General features: G+C 45.9%; 1 protein-coding gene across 1 annotated transcript in view; it reads left to right on the top strand.

Annotated features, from left to right (window-relative positions):
• The first annotated feature begins 9,803 nt into the window (after positions 1-9,803).
• Positions 9,804-24,486, top strand: part of LOC121838215 — a 34,282-nt gene continuing 19,599 nt past the window's right edge. Inside the window, exon 1 of the mRNA XM_042294312.1 lies at positions 9,804-9,941. Within this exon, the coding sequence (XP_042150246.1) occupies positions 9,804-9,941 (138 nt within the window). The remainder of the gene's footprint in view (positions 9,942-24,486) is intronic.

Raw genomic sequence — 24,486 nt, 5'->3', positions numbered from 1 at the left:
TTACAATATCCAGAAACGCTGAATAGACGCACGATAAATGAGTAGTCACGGGACGATAATCTACCCATGATACATCTGGAAGGTTGAAATCCCTACCCAAAACTAGATTACCTGGTGCAACAACGGACATGGACTTGGACAGCGACGTAAGATACGGCGCCGTGCTCGACGAAGGCCTATAGAACGCGCCTACTCACTAAAACCGATCTCTCGTAAAGAACACTGTCCCTTTGATTTTAGAGGGGACAACGATGTTTTCAGGGGGACAGTTCTTTTTAAGAGGGAAATGAAAGAATAAAATAGCAACATCTAACGCGAAAGCAACATGTTAAGAGAAACCAAGGAAACCGTTTCCTTGGTCCCTCTCAGTAGGAAAGTCCGACAGAAAAATTGAGGCGTGTTCTTCTATATTAAAAGGGGACTGGTCCCTCTTAACCGGGCCAATGTAGTTCGGTCAAGAGGAGACGTAAAAGCGTACTAATACACGGCAAAAAGTTCAGACGAAGCTAAGTCTTCGCGCCAATTCACGGAGAGCTGGAAACTGTCGTGGCCGGAGAGTCGCAAGCGTCACGGTGCTCGTTTCTCTTCCTTCGGCTGAGTAATTTTGTTTTTCTTGCTATAGACGGCTGGACTCTGTGTCACCCCTTTATAAAAGGGCAAATCTAACCCCTTCTTCAAGTGCGGAGGAAGCAGAAGTGGCTTCACCTTTTTTATAACATAATGAATAACCTGGTTCTAGTAAATAAGCAAGAAACTTCTTAGAATGGATGCTTGGGCGAGTTGTATATACATGTTGCAGGAGAAGCGCTAAAGTAGACTCACTCACCCTCACATTCATACTCACACTCACGCGAGAAAAATTTAACACGGGTAAAAGAAAATCGAAAGAAGACGAAAATACAATTTGAGTTGAAAGCGCGACGTGCGTGACCGTTTTTCTGGTGTGAGTGTGAGTGTGAATGTGAGGGTGAGTGAGTCTACTTTAGCGCTTCTCCTGCAACAAATAAGCAAGAGTATATTAATGAGAACATGTCGCGTATTACCCGCAACAAGCGGGCTCGGTATGTAAAAGGGCGGAGGTTTTCCAAGGACTGCTTTAGGTATTCGTTCTTGTTGCAAACAGCGCGAAAATGGAACAAGCTAACGGGGCATATCGTGACCTCTGGAACTCGAGATGAGTTCAGTTCCCTCGTTTCAGAGATTTCTGACAGCAGTACCTAGAGTTATCAATTCATCGTTGCGTTGAATACGTCTTATTAAACTGTGCATTTTGAGCGCGAGTATTTTTTTTTTTTTTGTGTTGTGCAAATTCATTCCTATCTTGGTCCTGTGTAGGACCAATAGTACTCGAATAAATAAATAAATAAATAAATAATCCTGCTGTACTGACGCTTTTGTTTTTGGTAGATTGGTGGTGGGAATAACGAGCCATCAATATTTTCATGCTGGCTGTGCGATGCACGAGCTTTGCATCTAGAATGACAGTTTTCAACTGACAACAGCTCCCCGCGGTCGTTTCCTGGATCTGCTGGTTCAGCTAGGACAGAGCGTCGCTAATCGTTTGCCCTGCCGTGAGCCGCCATGGCTGTCTTTCGTACAAAACACTTGTAGCGGTAATGTTCAGGCTTGTGTGTCCCAATCTGTACGCGTCTGTCTTAAACTGATAATATCAAATCATTAAAAAAAGAAAAAAATGTCTTTTTTTTTTGGACGTTTTCGTTGCGTCTCAATTAAGCGTCTAGTCCAATACGACCCAGCCGTCTGCGGTGAGAGGGGAAGGGGAAAGTGGTGGCCTGGGAGTGTATGTTTCTCTTATTTTGTTTTCTCTGACGTACATTATTGTTCTTTATATTTTGACGGTCGCGCTGGCAAAGTTATCGGCCATTTTCTTTTTCGGCGACGATTATCTGTGTCTTTTTTTGGAGATTTTATGCATGTATTTATTTTAATCTGTTTTCTGTGGCTCGTTGATTTCTTTTTCATGTGTCGCATATGCGCGAAAGTCGATGGACGGACGTTAGCTTTTTTTTTTAATTTTGTAATCCCAGACGCTGTAGGGTTGAATACGAGAGTTAGACGACCGTAAAAAATCTTGTGTTGAGAGTGAGGCAATGGGTACGAATGTTGACATGAGGGCAACCAGTTGGTGTTTCTGCGCGGATTGCTCCTGTGAAGGGTTATGTTGTGTTGTGCCCATCTAACAAATGGCGCCACCGTTCCACACGGCGGTATTATTGTTTTCTTCCCGGGGGCGGTGGGGAAATAACTTTTTATTGAGCGGTCACTGCACACTAAACAACAAAAAACATAAAAAAATACCTAGATGGGAATAAATCGCTTGTCCTATAGCGCATTCCCATATTTGAGTTTTTTATACTCCTCCGGAATAAAGTTCATAGTTTACTCCCATGCAGGCCAGAGCTTTTTTTTTTTTTGGGGGGGGGGGGGGGGGGGGAGGGGGGGGGAGGGGGGGGGGGAGGGGGGGGAGGGGGCGGGTGCAAGGGATAAGTCCAGAACAAGAGTGTGTACATGGATCATCGAGAGTATTTATTTACTTCTATCAAAGTATTCTTAGGTAGACCCAGGGCAGTATTCTTTCACATCCATATGGGAAGTTCTTACTTGAACCCACAGGAGTATTATTCCACATACAACTGAAAGCTTTTACGTGAACCTATGGGACTATTCTATCGCGTCCATCTGGGAATTGCTACCTGGGCCTAAGGAAGTGTTTTTTCACATCCATTTGGGAGCTATTACGTGGACCCACGGGAGTATTCTTTCGTATCCATCTGGGAGTTCTTACCTGGACCCAAAGGAGCATTATTTCACATCTACCTAGGAGTTTCAATGGATATTTCTGAGAGTATTTTCTTGCTACCTTTAAGGGGCTTCAAAATCAGGAAGTGTGAAAGGAAAAACATAAGCAGGTAGCATCATGCAGAAAATAAATTTATTGCAAGCATCCTGTACACTTCTTGTACAAGTCTTGGGTGGGAAGAGCCCATGTTGCTTTGGTCGGAAACTGGCTTCATCAGACGACCGTTTAAACGGCCTTCGGAGAAAACACCTTAAAAAAAATCTGCAAACAAGCACACGCAAAAGGGCAGGTGCAGAGCCGAGGTCGTGGGTTGATACGCCAATTCCTTGAAGGAGTCCATTCTGAAGGCCATCTAAATGCCCGTCTGACAGGGGTATTACACTGTAGGGCACACAGGCTAACTGTGCTGCCAAAAACCATGATCGCTTCGTAGAAAATGATCAATTTCAGTGCCTTCACCTGCGGTTTCATGTGGCACAGTCCCCAAAGCACATGCTCAGTGAAAGCCAACATCTTGTGTGCTTTCTTCACCTTATTCAACTTCATCAACTTATTTACGCTAAACAGTCCGCCTGCTCTTTCTTGACGTCGCAGCTCGCTCGTTATCTCTGAGGTAGCAGCAAATCCAATTACACTTCCAGCCCTGAATAGATCTGGAAGGGGCCTGTAACCCAAAACAAAAAACACAAGCGTAAGTTAATAAGTGCTGACCTTCAACAGAACAGATGTTGCCGATGTCATCATATATGCCTTACAAACCACGTGGGAAGTGGACTTTCCTCGAAAAGTGAATTGCAGACAGTTTCTTCAAAGCAATGCCAACACTTGATATTGCAAATATGGTAAAAGGGCAGAATGTTTTTAAAAGAACCCTGAAACGAAATTGTAGTGCCTATTTCATTGTCTTAGTGTCAACCACGTTCTGGCCAAACCACGAGGACACCAATTTTGACCCCAAAAAGATTTCAAAACATTATTTAAAACGAATTTGTCTTTGAAGATCCCCCAAGACGCATCGCCTTTACAGTGAAGGCTGCATGGGGGCTGGCGTAGTTGTGAGCTTCGCCACTTACATCAATGCATTACATCTTGACCGTTCGAGCTGTGCCTCCCCGCTCTCAACAGGAGTTGTATAGGCGTGGGAAAGAAGAAATCCGGTTCAGCTAAGTTAGGCAGGGCTCGTGCACAGACAGCTGGCCGCCATCTTTCCGTGGAGCGGTGCTGCTTTTATGTGGAGTTTGATCTAACGGTATTCATGAGTCTTTGTAGTTTCAAAAAACAACATGTCCTCTATCCTCCGTTTCACTAGTTGCATGCGGTACAGACGAAGGGAGAAAGCGCAAGTAGTAGAAACGCAGGAAAGGAAAAGAGAAGCCCCCTCTATTCTATAACGTTTCTAGTGCTCTCCCTTTCTCCCCTCGCCCTCCATTGCCCTCTTCTCCTGTGCCGCCTTCCTAACGCCAGTGTGCTTCAAGACGACTTAAAATCGCTCAAGACTGGTGTGACTGTTGCGAAATGAGTTTAAATATTGCCAAGTGTAAATACATGTGTTTTTCTCGCTGTACATCTTCCCCGACCGAATATAAACTGAAAAAAAATGTGTTACCTGACCATGCAGAAACTTATAACTACCCGGGAGCTCCTTTGTCGTTCAGTTTGAAGTGCAATGATCATGTGGATAACACTGTTGCTAAGGCGGGTAAAATGTTATACTTTATTTTCAGGAATTTCAAAAATACATCTCGCAGTGTAAAACAAACATTTTTTTCTTTAATTTGACCTATTTTAGAAAACGCTTCTGTCATTCGGGACGCACCAGAAAGTTACTTTGAATAATAGTTGGAACGGGTTCAAAACCAGGCATTGCGGTTCGTTAAAGGTGACTACCGCGGACCGATCTGTCGCCACTACCCGCGGAGACCGCCTCGAATTTCAAGGAGCGCCTCGAGGAAGCGCAGGAGATACCTTGAGATTCTCGACGAAAGAGTCGATTGTGATTGCCTGGAGCTGTGGAACGCTTGTGAGAGATCTCACAAGCATGTCACATGAAAGAGTCGAGTATTTGCTCGATCCGAGGAGCGTTGGGGTGGAGGTCGGTTTATGAAGCGAATAACCGACAAGAGCAGAGTTTCGAGTTGAGTTTGATTCGAGTTTGATTCGAGGCCCGTTTATGAAAGATTTCATGGCAAGGGGAAAACAAATACTAGGTGCATTGCATTGTGAGAGTATAGTACGCCATGCAGTTAATACGGAATGCATGCCATCCTAGCATCTACCAGGTAAGGATAATAATTTCTGCAGTCTCTACGTCCATCGATGTAAGCGCATGTAGCCGTTTGCAGGCAGCCGCATTCATTCTAAGGTCAATCTGGCCTTCGTCAGGCGCCAGCTTTCGTTCCTCAGTACAAAGCCACTGTCGCTGGGCTTCGAGGCTTCTCGCATCTTCTCCTCCACAGGCAGCAGGCGGGGCGACCCTGGTTTGAAATCATGAAACATTAATATGGCAGGTATTACTTGAAAACACTTTTAATGTGTTGGCTATGTCAAAAAAAATCTGCCTTCCATTTTCCAAGACATCAATTGTGAAACAACAAAGTCAGTTAGAAGTTAGAACGGCCTGAGTATTTACTGATTGAAAGACAGAGGGCTTAGCCTGAACTAATATTCCAGCAGCCTTAATACAAGTGAAGGTTGATGGCGTAAGGGGAGGGAAGGCTTAATTTTTATATATGTCTTCAAATGATCCTTTAATCACTCAACTACAATGTCTGCGGCTCTTGCAATTAGACGCTCTTAACTTCTTCCAGCCTGTATCTGCGCTGTTGATAACCATGTTCCGTCTGGATATTTTTCACATGCCCCTTGTCCAATCCAAACAGCATGAGGGGTTCATATTACATGAGCGAATGACGGCTTAGCAAATAACGAGAACACGTGTCAACCCCCCCCCCCCCCCCCGTCTCCTTCGCTGCGTTCACGCTGCTTCGCTGTGGCAGTCTGCGGCGGCTCATTACAAAAATATTGACGCACTTGGCCCACCCGTAAAGGCCGGTTCGAGGCGGCCGACCATTCGCTAAAGTGTCATTCCATGAAAAGTCGGCGTTCGCTAAAACGTCGTTCGACCAACTGAGTGCCACCCCATCCCAACATGTACTAAAGCAAAGGCTAGAGCACGAGCTCATAACTTCGCTAGACGGCCCCACTGCACGAACCCTGGTGCAGCTTGAATATCTAGCAAAGCTGTGAGCTCGTACCGTCACGCACGCCAAGCCTTCGATCTAGTACATCTCAGAATGCGACGGAACGTATCATAATAGAACCTACGCGGTCTCATCATTTTGATGCGAAATGGTTTGATAACCTGTATGCTCTTTTCGTGGTCGCTTGCACGTAAACAACCGAGAAACCTGTTCACAACGCTCGCATTCATCTGGCTTAAAAACAACTTAAGCATTGGCTTGGATTGGATGTCAGCTGCCCATTTTGTTTACTTGAACTTCACGAAATCTGCCAAATTGAGCGGACAACCTCCTGACTTCTGGTGTCGGAGCGTATGTCCGAAATTTGGTGGTTTCCGATTTTGACGACTTCAAAATCATGAGTTTACCACCGCAACACCTTTTAGACACGATTTCGGTAACCGCAGGGTGTAAAAGGGATGTACGAAGAGGTGTGGATCTTTCCGTACACACTTGAATGTTAAAGCAATTGTGTAATAAGCTCGGAAAAACACATTTTTGCCACGAGCATGGGTGTTGAAAGTTTTGGTGTGCATCAGCTTTGATCCATATGCCTGGTGAATTTTGAGGACCCCAAGTATTGTGTAATATCAAAATGGCCTAGGTATTGTACTTCAATATAAAGTACAAGGTGTTCCCCAAAATATTCAGTTTCGTTTTTTTTTGTTGTTTTTTTTTACAGCAAAATTAAACTATGAGTCACCTAAAGCTTATTTTCCGCCCAAATGTAGCTTTAGCGATTCGAACCAGATGCCAATGTTTCAGAACTAACGCTGTCTCAATAAAAAGTTGTAGGTAATTTTATGAACATTTCAATGCGAAAAAGGGGGCCGTTTTCGCCCGTTTTCAGCAACTGCCGCCATTCAGCGGCCCATCGGCCATCATCTTCCCATTGAAAATCACAGGAAACTGGTTATAACTTTTGAATAAGATAACGGTTCGTTCTTTCTTAGTTCTTACTATGCCTTTCTAGTTTGTTTCTAAATTCTTATCTAGGATTTCTTTTTCCTCATTTATATTAACTTATACACTTTCCAGCTCTCGAGGCAGCAAACGATCCCTTTTCTGCCCATCATCCAGACAGTTTGGAAACCCCTGGCGTAGAGTGAGATCCAAAAAACGAAATACAAAAACTCTGTAATAAAAATTACAAAACAATCGCTACAGCAACTTTAAGTTACAGATAGAGCTAAGCTCATCTGTGTGTGGAAAGAAGGAAACATATTCATTATCTCCACGCTATGTTTGTTAAACTGTTTCTTGTGTATTGAGCGCCTTCAATATGAATAATATATGGGGAAGGAACTTTTTACAAGCGTGAACCTTTTTTAGCAGGGACAATAGACAGATTTTTGCTACCTCTGGCAGCAAAACAAAGTGTGGAGAAATATTTGGGAGCCACAAAAAGTGGAATTCGCTCTCACAAATTCTAAATTCCAAAAAGAGAATACTCCTGTCACTGCGTGCTGTTCCGCAATATTAAAAAAAAATAATAAGGTTGGTATGCCACACTTAACGTTAACGTTTCGACTGCCCAATAAAAAAAGAAAGAAAAAGCACGAGAACAGAGCTTATTATGGCACTGAAGACCTTCGTTTTGTCTCAGCGTTGCCCCGACATTCGGCATAAAAGTTTCATTTTGAACGAGGAAACGTAGGATAACAATCCTGATCTGAACAGGCAAGACGGTAGGCAGGTATGATTCTAATTTGTCCACGTTTGCAAGAAGCAGTCGAGAAAGATCGAGCGAAGCGCATGCATTTATATACGTAACACATGTTCTGAGCCATCGGCCGGTTCTACTAGTGTGGAATGTTAGCATTGAAATGTGTTTGTGAACATATTCAACGACAGAATGACGACCAATGCGATCGCAGAAACTTTGACATTTAAAGCGGCTGCTGCCGGAAAAAGAAAAGTTCGATGAGTAGCTTTGTAATTTTAATTCAGACGTTACGATCTAAAAACATATTTTAGTGCATCGCGTGGGCTATATTTTAGAGGCCTCTGAGCAGTCGGCGTTGCGTAGTTAATATTTCCGGTGGCGAAAACAAACAGAAATCATTGTGCTTGGATGGCAGCCCGAAAAAACGTTCGGTTTTTAGTGCCGAAAATGTTTCAAAAGATAATAAATAAAACAAAATGGTATTTATCATGAAAGAGAAACGCGTCCGAGGAACGGTCAGTATGAATCCGAGCTAGGAAGAGTGCAACTTTTGCACATATAGTTATTACAAATTTTGGCCGTTTAGTACTTTACATTTTTCCTTTTCTGGTCACGCTTTTGGGCCATTGTCCATTACCATTATTTCAGAGGCCTTATCCTGTAGCCCTATGTGCTCCTTATATCAGTCAATCAATTAATCCATCAATATTGTATTAATGAGTTATTTAATCAATCAACCAATCAATCATTCAACTAACCAATCCCACAGTCAATGGTTTTTGTTACCATGAATGGAAGTTACAAGTTATAGAACGTGTTCGTAACTACAGTTTATTACGCTACTGCTGATGTGCTGACTCTAAACTCATTAGATCCGATGCAAACACACGTATTTTTACAAGGTTAATGCGCTAAATGCAAGCTTGGTATACGTTCGCTTCGTAAATAGCTTACTCTAGGCTCACATTTTAGTAGGATTGGTTTCAAAAGAAAATTAAAGATCAATTGGTTGCACTAAAAAAGTAGAAACATTGGGAGGCAAAATATGAGATACCCAGGGCATAATAATGCCTCTATTTTTTCTTCAGGTCATTAAGGCTACTAAGATTGATGCATAATATATGATGTATCTTAATGAGGAAGATTATATCTACAACGATAAGAGATGCGCACACTTAAAGACAAGTGACGTGAATGAAACATCGAAGACGCTGTCCATGCCATGCGCCTTGCTTTGGCCGAGCGCGAGCGCTCGAGGTGCACTGGACGACGAAGCGTTGTCGTATGTAGGGAGCTCGCTCTGGAGGCGGTTCAACTGAGGCTTCTCCCGGCCGTGTTTGCCCTATCAGTAACTATAGTTAACTGCTAAACTATTCACTCTGTAATAATTTTATGATTATGGGAGACGCATATCAATATGAATTCCACAAAAGCCTGTTCAGTTTCGCACTTATTTAAGTTTGTTGTTTTTTAAATGTTTTTTCAAATGCAAATATTTCTACAGAATAGCGCATAGTCAGAATGGTGCATAGCAGGCCTTTATGCTACGTTTTACCTCACGGCAAACCGCAGCGGACACCACAAGTCATTCCAACCAATCGAGCACGGCGAAAGTACCGCGTGGCTATTCGCACCCACTGCTCTTCACTGATACCTTCCCCGAAAGTCACTGGACAACCAAGCGGCATTTGGTTAGATTAAATGGCTCGTTGTCGTCGTTCGTGGTCCAGTCGACGTTCCGAATAAGCACAAGCATTAATGTACACGCGTTGAAGGCGTGGCTATAATCCCAACAGCATTCGATTTATTGCAAGCGGCATTATAGTCACTATAAAAAAAAACGAGAAAACACACACATGTGCGTGCAAGGTTTCGCAGAAATGAACGGCGAAATCGGGCAACAAAAAATAAGCAGCAAAATATAGAATGTTTCTTAGAAAATACGTGCCGCACCCACGGCTTTGGAATTCTTGGAAGTGGATTATGAAATGATAAGCACGCCTACGCATCTTTTAAGTATAAAAGTGCTTCGAAAGGGATCACGGCACGGTGGAAAATGGGAGTCGCATCAGTTCCAATGGGTCTGAAGTACGCAGCTTTGTTAGCTTGTATCGCTACCACTAGTGCCTGGAAGGCACAAATGACCGTAAGATATCTGGAAAACAACGTCTGGCTTAACGAAGATAGATGTGGAAATCTCCAAAACGCCTGGAAGGTATGTTATCTTTAAATATAAAAAGAAAAAAAGAAATAGGGGTGGGTGGAAAAATGTATTTATCAACTTCATAGTGTGCCTAATCATATCGTAATCTGCAAAAGTTTTAGGGAAATCTTATTTTAACTTGGAAGATGTTGAATTCGCGTTGTATGTAGCTTCCGGTGACCGCTGTTGTTTGATACGATAGAAGTTAAAAAAGGTATTCGGGAAGCCTGCATAATTAGATATTTTCCCCTGAAGCCCCTTCAAGTGAAAGGGTCCCTCGCCAGAACACCAGGAGCAAGAAAAGACTGTGGTGGCAATAATACATTCCGGAACATTTGCACCAACGTCACTGAGTGTACCGATTAGGTTCTTACTTTTAAGATTATTTCTGCTCGAAAACCGTTACCGGAGAGTGCGCTTTCCAGTGTGATGAGACGCGTAACTGTCTTCCTTCAACACTGCAGAAAATGTGAATGAGAAGGACATAAATAGCGCCGCCTTCTTAGATTCGAACCACTCTTTGCGCGCCCCTATAATATCTATCATTTCAAGGCAGGTTTTATGCGTTCAATGACCGGGTATGTACGGCAACGTACTTGCTATCGGCGAGGAATAAAGCGCGAACAGGTGGTTGCGAAGGTGTGCACAGATAATTCACTAGTACATTTCACTGAGGTCAGTCGCATTAGGCAGCGCGCCTACTACACAAAATCTTCCCTTAGCGGTGTGGGCATTTCACGTTGGAGATAATTTATGTACACCGCGCTCTTCAAGTTGTCGCGTACTCATGCGGTGCAGAAAGAGAGGGCTGCCGCCGGCGCACCATAATTCCCAAACCCCAAGCATGCGCCATCTATGGTCGAGACACTGTCTCAACCATAGATGGCGCATGCTAAGGTTCTATATACTGAGAGAGTTTGACCGATGGGCGGAGCCTGTCGCCCGCTAAAACGAGTGGACTTTACGATAACAAAAAATTGAAGTTTTTGCTTTTGGCCACTCTACTTACGTGCGCTAGTCGAAATTTTCGGTTAGTAGTTGTTTCATAAACACACTTTCTTGTACTTTGACATTTTGTTATGCCTCCAACTGGTCACTATATTCAAGCACTGGCCACCATTTATTGATCTCCAAAAACATAACTTACAAGTAAGCTTTATTTATTTAGTTTTAAAACCAAATTAGGCGTTATCAATCAAAAATTAATCTGGCGATTGATCGCGGGGGTCTGCAGTGCCTCTCATATATAACGCTCGTCACTGCACTGAATTTTTTCAAAATTCATATTTAAAAAAAAGAGGAATACGTTTAAGCTCATATACATTTAAGAGATCGTAGCAGATAAGTAAATTTGAGCTTCTGACTACGAGTGCAGCGCCAAACACATTTACATTAGCGATAACACTTTTATTACAATGGTGGGTCACAGCATACCTTGCGTGCCTAATCCAGAGTGGGTTCAAAATTCGATTAAACGAACAGGCGGAGGCAAGTTGCCACCTCCTGGTTGCCTAACGTCCAGCTGTGGTTGCTGGATTGTCGGCATCTTCAAAAAACTGCCAAATGTTCCCAGTATAAAGGGCTTTAGCGCGTGACACCCCTCCCAATTCAGAGGAAAAGCCATGAGAGCGCACGGATGCGACCGTTCCAACTGTACGAACTTTGTTGTTTTTAATGCCATTGGATTTTGTTGGAGCGAAATGTATTCTCCTAGTAAATTATTTAGTGTTTGCATCGGAGTAAGCCCATAGAGTAATATAGTAAACGTAAAGAGAGGATACAGGAGCCGATTCGCGGCCCAGATAGTGCGTTGTATACCCTCCGCTACGTGGCGCTTTTCTGCAATTTGGTTAAAATTAATTTAAACTATTTCTGTGAAAAGTATTTATTTTTTAAATGGCAATGCTTTAAAATTCTTTAAAGTACTTAAAAGGACTAAATAGATTAAATCAAATACGTCACAAAAACCACGTGATGAATGGCGCCTGCCATGGCCTGCCTGCCTGCACGCCGTCGCCTCTGCATCATTCTGCATGGCCTCTGGTCGCCCCTGCGTCGTTCGTCTGTGCCGTGCGTGCCGTCCATCTGTGCTTTCTGCTGCATCATGTTCGGTCGACTTTGCATCAATCAAGTTGACGCATGACCGCCCGCGTTCTCGCATGCTCGGCGTGAATTCGTGGAGCCGATCGGTTCGAGCTTTTCGCGCTGTTGTTTCTGCCGGGCTGGCTGGCTGCACTTGAACGTGTGTGCATGTTGATTTTCGATGAGATTGTTTTAAAAAAAGAACTTAACTTACGACCTTGCACATGACATTGTCCATGGGTTTACAGATGACGGTGTTGAACGAACCTCTAACACTGCAGATAGAGCCTTGGTTGATATGCTGTCTGAAATTTCCAGGAGGTGCGTTTGCACACACTGTTGTGCACACTCCAACAACGTCTTTTGTTTAAAGCAGTCTCCTCTTTCTCTCATTCGGGAGCTTAAAGGGGCGGTGCAATGATATTCAATTGGAATGTTTTTCACTTTACACGAGCTTACTGGCACTAGTGGGACTCAAGGATAATCGCACGCAACGCCACTGACCAAGAAACTCCTCTGTTGCGCTGTAATTTTGAGGACAAAACCCAGTGTTTTTATTCAATCTCTCCTTCGAAAAACCTGATGACATAGCTGGACGGTAGCAGTACCGCCCAGTGACGATATTTGAATACGGCTCATAGATTGGACCCGAGCATGGCGTGGACACTCGATTTCGGCTCGTGATAATCGATAGCTCGAGAAACATTCGGGTAGTGTCCTGTGTCAAATCGCTGCAATGACGACAACAGCCGAACCATAACAATGTCTGGAACTCAGCGCGTGTCCTGTGCCTTGCCAACCCCAGCATGGCTATGATCAACATTGGCGGCATATAATCGGCTCCAGATCACGGGGCCGCTTGTTCTGGCTGCGAGTTGAGGGGGTGAACTCTGCTCGTTTTTCTTTATTTTTTTCTGTGACTTCGACTGCGTGTGGTGAAGACAAACGGGTATATTTTACGGATCACTAATGTCAGGGATTCGTTCTAAGCGGTATTTGCGCAAAAAACAAATATCAGTGCATCGCCCCTTTAAAACTGTTGGCTTCACAGTAAATGCTGTGGTCTGTGGTTAGGGGGCTTCAAACCTAAGCTTGGTGTGTGTGGTGATAAGCCATTTTTTGAAGCTGACAACGAACACGTTTACTTTGTCTTTGATATTCCGCACCTTCCCAAAACAACCAAGAGCAATCTCCAAGCCCACAAACTTTGCATTGGAAATGAGGTCATTGAGCGGTCTTCTATTGTTGAACTTCATTGTTCCATCCATGAGATTAGCTTGCAATTGACTCCGAAACTTACTGAGAGACAGATTTATTCAAAAACCTTTCTGTAACATGGAAGAAAATTGTGCCCCACAGGTACCGAGTGCCTCAATCTTTCTTGTAATCATATCTCTTGTTTATGCAAAGGAACTTCCTGAGGCAGCCATGGCTCCAGCCTATTTCTGTGATAGGATGTGCATACTTTTTGATTGTCTAAATAGCTAAAAAATTCAAGAAGACAGGGCAGAAGTTGCGTCATGCCATTCTGAAGGGAGAATCTCAAATACTTGATTTTCTCCACCAGTAACTCGGATGGATTTCAGCATGGCAGTTCCAAAGTAGAAGGCAGCCATAAGCCATCATGGGGTGGCAAGTTACTATAAAAAGTGTCCTCATGCTCTGGGATGAGGTTTCAAGCAGCCATGACTTTAAGTTCTTACTTACACGACGCCTGCAGCAAGACGCACTTGAGAACGTTTTTGGAGCTATATACGACAAATGCTGGGCCGCAACACAAACCCAAATGTGCATCAGTTCACCTCAGGACTAAAACACCTCTGGATAAAGAAACTTCAAACTGTCGGACAATGAAAACGTAGAAGATGACAAGGCTGACCTCCTAAAAGAGTTGCAAATATCTTCGCACCATGAAAGTTTAATTTCAGACATGGTGGAATGTCTTCCAATTGATAACTTCCCGCCACTAGAGGATATTTCTGAGCTGGCATCAGACATCAGGTCTAACATAATTGATGACTCGTCCACGTTTTTATTACGTTTGGGGATATTTGATCAAGCTTTTGCTTGAACAGACAACTTACAGCTGTGGCTGTTCTCAGCTGCTATCGGAGGAGTCTAATAACCTGACCAGGCCTCACCAGTACTGTCTTGTTCCCGAAGCATACCACGTGCCTGGAAAATTCTTCGGGAACTTAGTAGTACCATCACAGGCTGCCTTTCATTTCATTCAGCAACTAGAAAATCACTCTTTTCCCATAATAGAGAGTGGGACACATGTTCGAGGAGTGTGTGCCGCCTTGTATAGCACACTTTGAGGTCTGGGAGGTTTTCGCCTTTGCCCATAGGAGTACCACAAAGGGTTTTTAAAATTGTTTTGCAGAATACGCTTGTGTTGACATGTTTGATTTTTTAACCGGAATTCGGACAAAGTTCGGTTGCACTCTTCACTGGCTAGTAAGAACGAGACAGGTTTAACTGTTAATAGCGTATTAACAGAGGCGGTTGCCAAACCAAAAAAAAAAAGTGGTTAAGTGGGCGGTGCAGCTTGCTCTCCAAATATTTGTTTCCCCTTTTTCCATCGAATGTGTATCACGGCTCCCTAACAAAAATATTTGTCCACTTTCTAAAAAAAATCGATAGAAAATAGTGTATAGAGGCTAACAATATCTGAAAGAAAACGTATCCACTTTTGTATCCATTATCCATAGTTTTTTAGCCGCTTTTTTCTGAAGCCATATTTCTTTTCTGAACAATTTCGGGGAATATTTAGGGACGCTAAATCTTGTCAGATTTCGATTGGAGTTCTCATTGTTTGGTAATGGCTCACCCGCAGTGAGTTTGAGGCTATGCAAATTGGTGTTTTTTTATATTTGCCGGAAATCGGGAATTTGTACTATCCGGCGTGTGCTTCGCACTGTTATTATACCCTTATGACTGGTAATGATAGCGATGTCTTATTTATTTTTGCACTTACTTCCCGTACCCGAGTCGGCGTGAAAGTGAATGTATCATATTGCATGTTCTCCGTTTAAGGGTTTTGTTAACTTGGTTCCGCTAAGAATCTATTACGAAGTGTACGAATGCCGAAGTCCTTCATATTCATTTATTTTGTGAGTATCGATCTCTTTCGTATAAAACATACAGAGCTTCTGAAGTAAATCATGTGTACATGAATGTGGTCCAATAAAATGTGTTCGAACCACTTACTGTTGCTGACCCCAAAATGCTCCACCAGCCAGGAGTCAATGCGGTGATTGTGTAACTTCAATGCTTTACAATATAAAAAGAACAAAAAATATATATACTTCTGCATTGTGAAGTAAGTTGAAATATTGTTTGACACATTTTGCACGGACTCTATCGTAAAAAATAAAGCAAAAATGTGTCAGTATTAACAAAAAAAAAAAAAAATCAGCGGCTTCGAGAGCCAAGGAGCTCCCGGGAGTTGAGCGAAGCGAGGATGAAAGAAAGAGAGAAGGGTACCGGAGAACCGGAGCAAAAACGCCCAAACCGAAACCGAAACTAACTTGACCGGAAACGGAATCAGATTATACTTAATACCGCCCGCTAGGAGCGCTACCTGTGACTGGTCTATCTGGGCCGCTGGGGCCTGTGGCAGTGTACGCTCTTTACCTTGTGTATATTACTCTATGGTAAGCCAGGATAAGCGGATACCATTGCACCGCCCTTTCGAGTTGTCGGATTCATCAGCCTTCACGTATCACAGCATGCATCAGCGGCCACGCGTTCCCCCGTTTGTAGTCCATTCATAGTCGACAGTACAGCAGAATCGCAAGTGATTCTGCACTTATATAGTGATAACACCCCCCCCCCCCCTTCCCAGTAGTCTCGGTCTAAACACATAATGCAGTCGCTGGTAGCTACCTATTCCCGCGGAAAATAGGAACTGAAGCACCCGATCCGGCCTTTTCAAGTGTCTGCTTTTCCCACAAGCTTTATTATTTCTCAATTTGTGATATAGTCCGAAGTATGGAACTTATGTTCGCATTTTATGATTAGTTAGAACCACAACGTCCTAGTATAGTGGCAGGTACGGCAAAGAAGTATAAACGACTGTTTCAGCTCATATTGGCCGCAATAGTACATCCCTCAATAATAATTAAAAAAAAACTTGAATGCAAAAAAAAAATAATAATAATTCGTTTAGCGGTCGTTATGCTTGTCCGTATTTTTCACCCTAAAAGGTTTGGTTAAGCTCCACCTAAAAGTGTTTTTCGTTAAAAACCTTGCGAATCAGTCCTTCGCTGCCTAGTTGCCTTTCTAATGCGCCAGGGGGCGATTGTGCTTGAAGCGAAGCCGTTCTTCACGAACTGAAAGAGCTTTTGGGGCATCGAAGAAGCTCTCAAGAGCGTGTTTTTTTTTTTAAGCGCAGTCTTGTGAGCAAGGCTCTGGGTACGGCCTTTATGGAGCGGCGCTTTAAACATTTGCGTTAGATTTGCGCAATTTTACCAAAGCCTCGCCACATAATAAAACAGGGCAGTGGCAAGAACAACCTCTCATCTTAGAGAGCCTTTAAATCGCACAAGAGGGTCGGCAAAGGCAGGTAAAAGATTGTATACGAAGAACGTAGAAGGGTACCTGCGACTGCTCATCCACAGCTCTTTCCATGTTTCATCCTTCCTCGCAAAAAAAAAAGAAAAAAAAGAACCACTGCTGTATTTTCACACCCTCCGAACACACCCGACTTTGCCTCGTGCGGATTCTCATTGTTTCCTTAGCTGGCATGCCGGCTTCAGCGTTGTCAGTTTGTGAGCGCACACGGGAAGAGCACGATATTGCTTGAACTGAGGAATCGCGAAGAATGGGTTCTAGAGAAGTGAATCGACAAGCTCTAAACCAAACATGTGCACGTTACTGAAAAAAAGTCACCAAATGCAGTTACTAATTACTCGCTCTAAAATAACTAAGCACGTTACTCGTTACCGGGATTCAAAAATAAAGCATTAGTTCGACACGAAAATAACGCATTACTATCGCGTTAATATCAATGCGTCCTTTTTTCTGAAGCAATGGCCGCCTTTTAATACTTCGTGTCGTCAGTAATGCCTATAGCTTTTTAACGCATTCAATTTTTTTAATTTATTGTTGAATGTTTTCTTACCGTGAAAGTCACAGGCGCGAACTGGAGTGAAAACCAAATACGGTAACTTGCGTTTTAGACGTTCCTTTCCAGAAATAACTAAATACCGTCACTTGTTACTCAGTCAGCAGGTAGCGAAAATACGCAACTCGGTTCTTTTCTAAAGAAGTAACGAAGTCGTTACTTTGTTACGAGAATTAACTATATATGAGTAACGCGTTACTTGCAAAGCGTTGGTACGAGTTTGCTCTGAGCGACATGGCCCAAGCGGAGCTTCTTTTGAGAAGGATACATGCTCAAGTCTTAGAACTTCCGCAATCTCTGGACATTTAAAATCTGCCACGGAGTTTCTAGATTCTACCGCGTATTTCTTTATTATTTGAACTAGGCCCTGTTTTGCTTGTTATGTAAACAGTGTTTGAGGAATCACTAACTTGTTTACATAATTTTAAGTCTAGTGAATACCATCTTTTGTTTGCATTCCTAAAACAAATTTGCTGTGAACTGCGTCGTTGCACCGGACGACGTTCTCATAGTACAGTTTACACGATTTTTTACCTAGATTTTCACCGCCCTTGGCATTGCTCACTTCATGTATACGTGATTTTCAGAAATTATTGTCCAGAATCTAAATCATGCATTAGCTTGGAGAACGGACGACCCACCGCTGATGTAATTTTGGGAGGAAGATCACGTATGGGTTATTTCGTTTCAAATCGTGCAAAAAAACATGATGGAATCTCAGAAAATTCGGAAAAAAATATATTTTGGTGGAACGTATGTGACTAGAACAAAGTTTCAAATTAGAGCTACAGAAAATGTTTTGTTCTTGAGTTTTTGGCTTCGTAAGAACAGAGGTAGGTTTTGCGATTCTTGCAGTTTTCACGAGTGACACATTTTGGAGTCTCGCAACGCTTAGATTCTTTTTTTTTTTTCGCCACCATGCTAACTTTTGTTACTTTGAGTCTTTGTATAGAAGGGTTAAATTTCATTTTATTTTATTAAATACAAATGATTGAATCGTGCACCTTTGAAAATATTGAGCGAACTTTCAACCGAGTTATCTTTTTATGTATAATTATTAAAGGCATAAGAAACATGTCAAATAAACGCTTGTATTTACGCCTATTTAAAAATCATAATATTGTTAATTTAAATGTGGTTTATATAAAATAAACAACAATATAAACTTGAAAAGAAAATCTGAAAACCCAAATCATATCGTCATTTAACAATAGGTATTCTTTATTAATTTAATGTTTTACATCAAAAAAATTTTATGCATTTTTAAATTTACAAAAAGTAATTTATTTTTACTTAATGGTTCGTCATAATGAGAAGTGCGTTTGGAAAGAAGACATATTTGTTCCCCATTTAAAATGAAAAGGTATGGGGCGTTGCCGAACATTTTACATCATTGTTATATGCCTAGGAAGTGAGCATTTTTATAATATTTGAGATCATGTACCATTTAGTAAAAAGGACGTGTGACTGGTATGCTATGATAATTAAGAAGCTCATACACACGTCCAGTTTTATTACAAAATTTATGAATTCACAAAACTGTTTTTAAACAAACATTTTCAAAAGTGTTGTTTTATTTAGCAAGTATAAAAACTAACTTTCACAAACTTTTTACGTCAGACGATGACACACAGGGGTCCTAGATCAATTGTTTTAAAAACACAGCGGGCCAAGTGCGGAGCTTTTTTCCTTCATGCGGCCGTATTTTCACGTATACTGGAAAGAAACTAGGATGGTTCAAAGCATCTTGACTTCTTTATATTGCGCGCAGGGCTGAGAAAGCAACGCTCGATCCGGAACCTCCAGAAAGTTCTCGTTTATTCATGTGCCGCACGTAACTTCTATCATTTATTCCTGCTTTTGCTATCTAGAAAGTGCGTGTTCATTCTCGCCCCGATCACGCGACGCTCGAGCCGCTTTCGCCGAATCTTCGAGATAGCGACGCACTCTATATAAGAGGCCGCCCGCGAGCTTGCCCAGTCAGTTTCGCCTCAGTGTTCGAACTTGCTTCTTCGCCGCCTTCGACGCCCGCCACGCTCTGTTGTTATCTTTCTTTCTCCTTTTACTCTTTGGGCACAAGTTCGCCCGATTAAACGTTCAGTTTACTCCGTTATTCGCCGCCTCATCACTTGTCCTTCGTGACATTTTGGTGGAGGTGCGGGGTACCGCATGTCCGTGCAGCGCAGCCCTCCAAGTTCCCGCGGTACAAGTCCGAACCCAAGCTCCGGAGGACCCGACGAAGACCAGATCGAGACCCGGTCAAGTCGCCGCATCCGAGGTCTACCCCGGAACACGGACCTCTGCCACCCACGACCAAGCCGAAGACGACGATGGCCAACCAGCCCCAGACCCCGGCCGCTTCTGCCGTTGTGTACCTGCCAATCGCACCCAGGACTCCAACACCTTTCCACGGAGACGTCCACGAGGACGTTGAAGACTGGCTGCAACACTATGAACGTGTAGCCCGCCACAACAGATGGACGACTGAACAATGCCTCCACAATCTCTACTTCGCGCTTGAAGGAACTGCGAGGCATTGGTTTGAAAACCACGAAGCGTCCTTCACTACGTGGGAGTCCTGCGCCGCGGAAATGAAGCGAACGTTCCTCAACCACCACCGTCGGCAGCGAGCGGAGGACCTCCTTCAAACAAGGGTGCAGGGCCCCAACGAAAGCGTGACCAGCTTCGTAAAGGATGTCATGCGCCTATGTGCCCGAGCCGATCCGGAGGCAGCCGATGAGAAGAAGCTTCGCGTCCTCATGCGTGGCGTGAAGGCTGAAATTTTTGGGGGCCTTGTCCGCCATCCCCCGACAACCGTCGACGGTTTTGTGGCTGAAGCCACTAACATCGAGCGAGCGCTGTCGGCCCGAGCAAGCCATTACCATCGACTCGCCGGCGTGCCTGCTCCTCGAACCGCGGCATCTTGCCGACTAGACCTGAACGCCACCGGTGTCGACGGCCTTCGGGAAATCGTCCGCGACATCGTACGGGAGGAGCTCCAGAAGCTGCTGCCTGCTGCCAACCAGCCGGCTGAGCTGTCGATAGCCGAAGTGGTGCGCGAAGAAGTCCAGCGGGCAATTCAACCGGAGGCTCCTGCCTGCGTAGCACCACCCGAAGAGCCCGCCCTGACCTACGCCGCAGTGGCCCGACGGCCACCGCCTCCTCCTCCAGCCTATGTTGCGCCGCCCCGACGTCGTCCTCCTGCGCCGCAGCACGACCACCGCCGCGACGACCAGGTGCGGTACGCCGCCCAAGAGCCCCGCGCACCTCGGAAGACCGACGTGTGGCGAACGCCCGACCGACGCTCACTGTGTTTCCACTGCGGAGAGGCAAACCACACCTACCGCCAATGCCCATACCGACGACTCGGGCTGCGGGGCTTCCACCCAAACGACCCGCGCCCCCGGTATGGTGAACGCCCTCTGGAGATCGACGAGTACCTGCGACGACCCCAGTCCCCCGAGCCTGCGTCCCGCCGAGTGTTCCGGTCGCCGTCGCCGCGACGTACAGCTTCGCCGATGCACCGACCCCGACGTGAAAGCCTGTCGCCCCTCGCTCCTCGCCGGGGAAACTAGGCGCGGCAACCCCTGGAGGTGGAGTTGCCGAAGACGACCGACGTAAAGAACCTCCAAGAACGACAGAGCACTCCCACTCTCCGGACGCTACGCATCACAACGACGCTCCTGCTTCGGTGTCCAACAACCTAAACGTTGTTATTGACGGCCTCGACTCATCGGCACTCGTGGACACCGGAGCAGACTACTCAGTCTTGAGTGGGAGGCTGTCCCACCGCCTTCGAAAAGTCATGACGCCGTGGGATGAAGCACAAATAAGAACCGCCGGAGGACACCTGATTACACCAGTCGGGAGATGCACCGCTGGCGTCGAGATTCACAGCGAAACATGCCCTGTGCAGTTCGTCGTTCTGCAAGACTGTTCGAGGGACGTCATTCTCGGAATGGACTTCCTGTGTGAATACGGCGCCATCATCGACCTTGCGGAGAACAAGCTGACGCTTCGGAAGCCTGTCCCATCGGTAGAAAACACCAAACCGACGTTAGCTGCAGTGCGAGTCCTCGCCAGCCACGTAAACCTGCCGCCGCTGTCGAGTGTCTTCGTGCCCGTCGGGACCGAAGGAGCCACCTGCGGTGTAGCGCTGCTGGAAGGAAGCGTCCAACTTCTCCGCGGACGAGGGATTGGCATTGCAAGAGGCGTAACCGAGCTCCAGGACGGGCGTACCGTAGCCCTTGTCACCAACTTCCGGCAAGAGTCGCAGCACCTTAAAAAGGGTACAGCTGTGGGCTACGTCGAGGAAATTCAAGACTCAGCCGCGATCGCCGTGATCTCAGAAGACGCCTCTCCGACGCAGAACAAGACAATCACGTCCTCAGAGCTTGACATCGACCCATCCCTCTCAGCCCCACAACGGCGACAACTGCGTGACCTTCTCACCAAGTCCAGTGAGTGCTTCTCCGCGTCGTCGAAGGTGCGCCAAACGACGGTTGCGAAACATCGGATAATTACTGATGACGACGCACTCCCTGTGCATCGGCCGCCGTACAGGGTCTCCGTGAAAGAAAGGGAAGCCATCCAGCAGCAGGTACAAGAAATGCTTGACGACGACATTGTCCAGCCCTCAAGCAGTCCGTGGGCTTCACCAGTAGTCCTGGTAAAAGAGAAAGACGGGACTCCGGTTCTGCGTGGACTATCGCCGACTGAACGCCGTAACAAAAAAGTGAAAGCTGCTTACAACTCCCTGTAACGCCGAATTAGAGCGCAACTCTTGAGGAGGAGGAGGGAAGGGCACTGGGGGGGGGGGATTAAACTAACCAAGTTGGGGTCACGTGACCTTGGGGGGTCACGTGACCTTGGGGGTCACGTGACCCCCAATGCCGATGATGTCGTCGCTGACGTCACTGATGACATCATCAGTGACGATGACGATGCGGGTACCGATGACGTCATTAGTGACGTCACTGATGACTTCACCAGTGATGATGACGATGACGATGCGAATGTCGGTGACGTCATCAGTGATGATGATGCGGATGTCGGTAACGTCATCAGTGATGATGACGATGACGATGCGGATGCCGGTGACGTCATCAGTGATGATGACGATGACGATGCGGATGCCGGTGACGTCATCAGTGACGATGACGATGACGATGTGGATGCCGGTGACGACATCCGTGACGTCACTGATGACGTCATCAGTGATTATGACGATGACGATGCGGATGTCGGTAACGTCATCAGTGATGATGACGATGACGATGCGGATGCCGGTGACGTCATCAGTGATGATGACGATGACGATGTGAATGCCGGTGACGTCATCAGTGATGATGACGATGACGATGTGGATGTCGGTGACGTCATCAGTGATGTTGACGTCATCAGTGATGATGACGATGACGATGTGGATGCCGGTGACGTCATCAGTGACGATGACGTCATTGGGGGGTCACGCGACATCGGCGGGGGTCACGTGACCTCAGGGGAGTCACGTGACTTCGGGGGGTCACGTGACCTCGGGGGGGTCACGTGCCCCCCACGAGGTCACGTGACCCCGGTGGGGGGCTCGCGCGGTGCATTATGGGACATTTCCCATGATGCACCGGGGTCACGTGACCTCGGGGGGTCACGTGCCCCCCACGAGGTCACGTGACCCCGGGGGGGGGGGGGCTCGCGCGGTGCATTATGGGACATTTCCCATGATGCACCGCGCGGTTACGCCGACGCCGCTCAAGCCGGAAACGGGCCCCTAAGAGCTGGGCTCTAAAACGGACGTCTACCCGCTGCCACGCATCGACGACACCCTGGAGCGGCTACGCCACGCCCGATACTTTTCGTCGATGGACTTGAAGAGCGGGTACTGGCAGATTGAGGTCGACGAACGAGATCGTGAGAAGACGGCCTTCGTCACGCCGGACGGACTGTATGAGTTTAAAGTAATGCCGTTCGGGCTGTGCACAGCGCCGGCAACCTTCCAGCGCGTTATGGACACCGTCCTTGCCGGCTTGAAATGGCAAAGCTGTCTCGTCTACCTCGACGATGTTGTGGTATTCGCAAGCGAATTCGATGAACACCTGAGAAGACTGCGAGCCGTGCTACAGGCCTTCAAAGCTGCTGGGCTGACCCTCAAGCCTTCTAAGTGTCGGTTTGCCTATGGTGAGCTGAAATTCTTGGGCCACGTCGTGAGTGCTCAGGGTGTAAGCCCTGATCCCGCCAAGACGTCCGCTGTCGTCGGGTTCCCGAAGCCATCAGACAAGAAGACCGTTCGAAGATTCCTTGGGCTATGCGCCTATTACAGACGTTTCGTTCGTGACTTTGCGCAAATTGCTGCACCGCTGACGCATCTGACGAAAGACGATGTGCAGTTCCATTGGGGAGAGGAGCAAGAGCAAGCGTTCGACGAACTCAAGCGAAGGCTCCAGTCGCCCCCTATCCTCGGACATTTTGACCAGTCGGCGGAAACTGAAATCCACACGGACGCCAGCAATACCGGTCTCGGTGCGGTACTCGTTCAGCGACGAGAACGGGCAGAGAGGGTAATCGCTTACGCAAGCCGGGCGCTGTCCAAGGCAGAACAAAATTATTCAACGATCGACAAAGAATGTCTTGCTGTCGTCTGGGCGATAACCAAATTCCGTCCGTACTTGTACGGGATCCCGTTTCGCGGGGTCTCTTTTTTGTTTTCCGTTTTTTGGGCTGCATCGGGACGATGCACTTTTAAAGAGGGGGATAATGCCGCGCGCAGGGCTGAGAAAGCAACGCTCGATCCGGAACCTCCAGAAAGTTCTCGTTTATTCATGTACCGCACGTAACTTATATCATTTATTCCTGCTTTTGTTTTGTAGAAAGTGCGTGTTCATTCTCGCCCCGATCACGCAACACTCGAGCCGCTTTCGCCGAATCTTCGAGATAGCGACGCACTCTAGATAAGAGGCCGCCCGCGACCTTGTCGAGTCAGTTTCGCCTCAGCGTTCGAACTTGCTGCTTCGCCGCCTTCGACGCCCGCCACGCTCTGTTGTTATCTTTCTTTCCCCTTTTACTTTTTGGGCACAAGTTCGCCCGATTAAACGTTCAGTTTACTCCGTTAAGCCGGGAACACATTTGCGAAAAAACGAACCGAAAATCGGAGAGAAATCGGAGGCTGCGAAAATCGTAGCTTGCGATTTTCGGAAGACGAGCCAGATGAGGTGAAACGCGCGGCGCGGAAATCGCAATGCACTGCGGTGTTTGTGCTCCGACTTCAGGAGGCTGTTCCTGTTCGGTAGTCTGGCGAACTGGATTCCCATATTTCGCGCCTCTTAAGAACTTCAGCTGTTAAAACCTCGTTGA

This window comes from Ixodes scapularis, unplaced genomic scaffold (genome assembly GCF_016920785.2).
Source record: "Ixodes scapularis isolate PalLabHiFi unplaced genomic scaffold, ASM1692078v2 PGA_scaffold5__190_contigs__length_132052651, whole genome shotgun sequence".
Lineage (NCBI taxonomy): Eukaryota > Metazoa > Arthropoda > Arachnida > Ixodida > Ixodidae > Ixodes > Ixodes scapularis.
The sequence above is the reverse complement of the archived record's forward strand: the minus strand, read 5'-3'. Positions and strand labels throughout refer to the sequence as shown.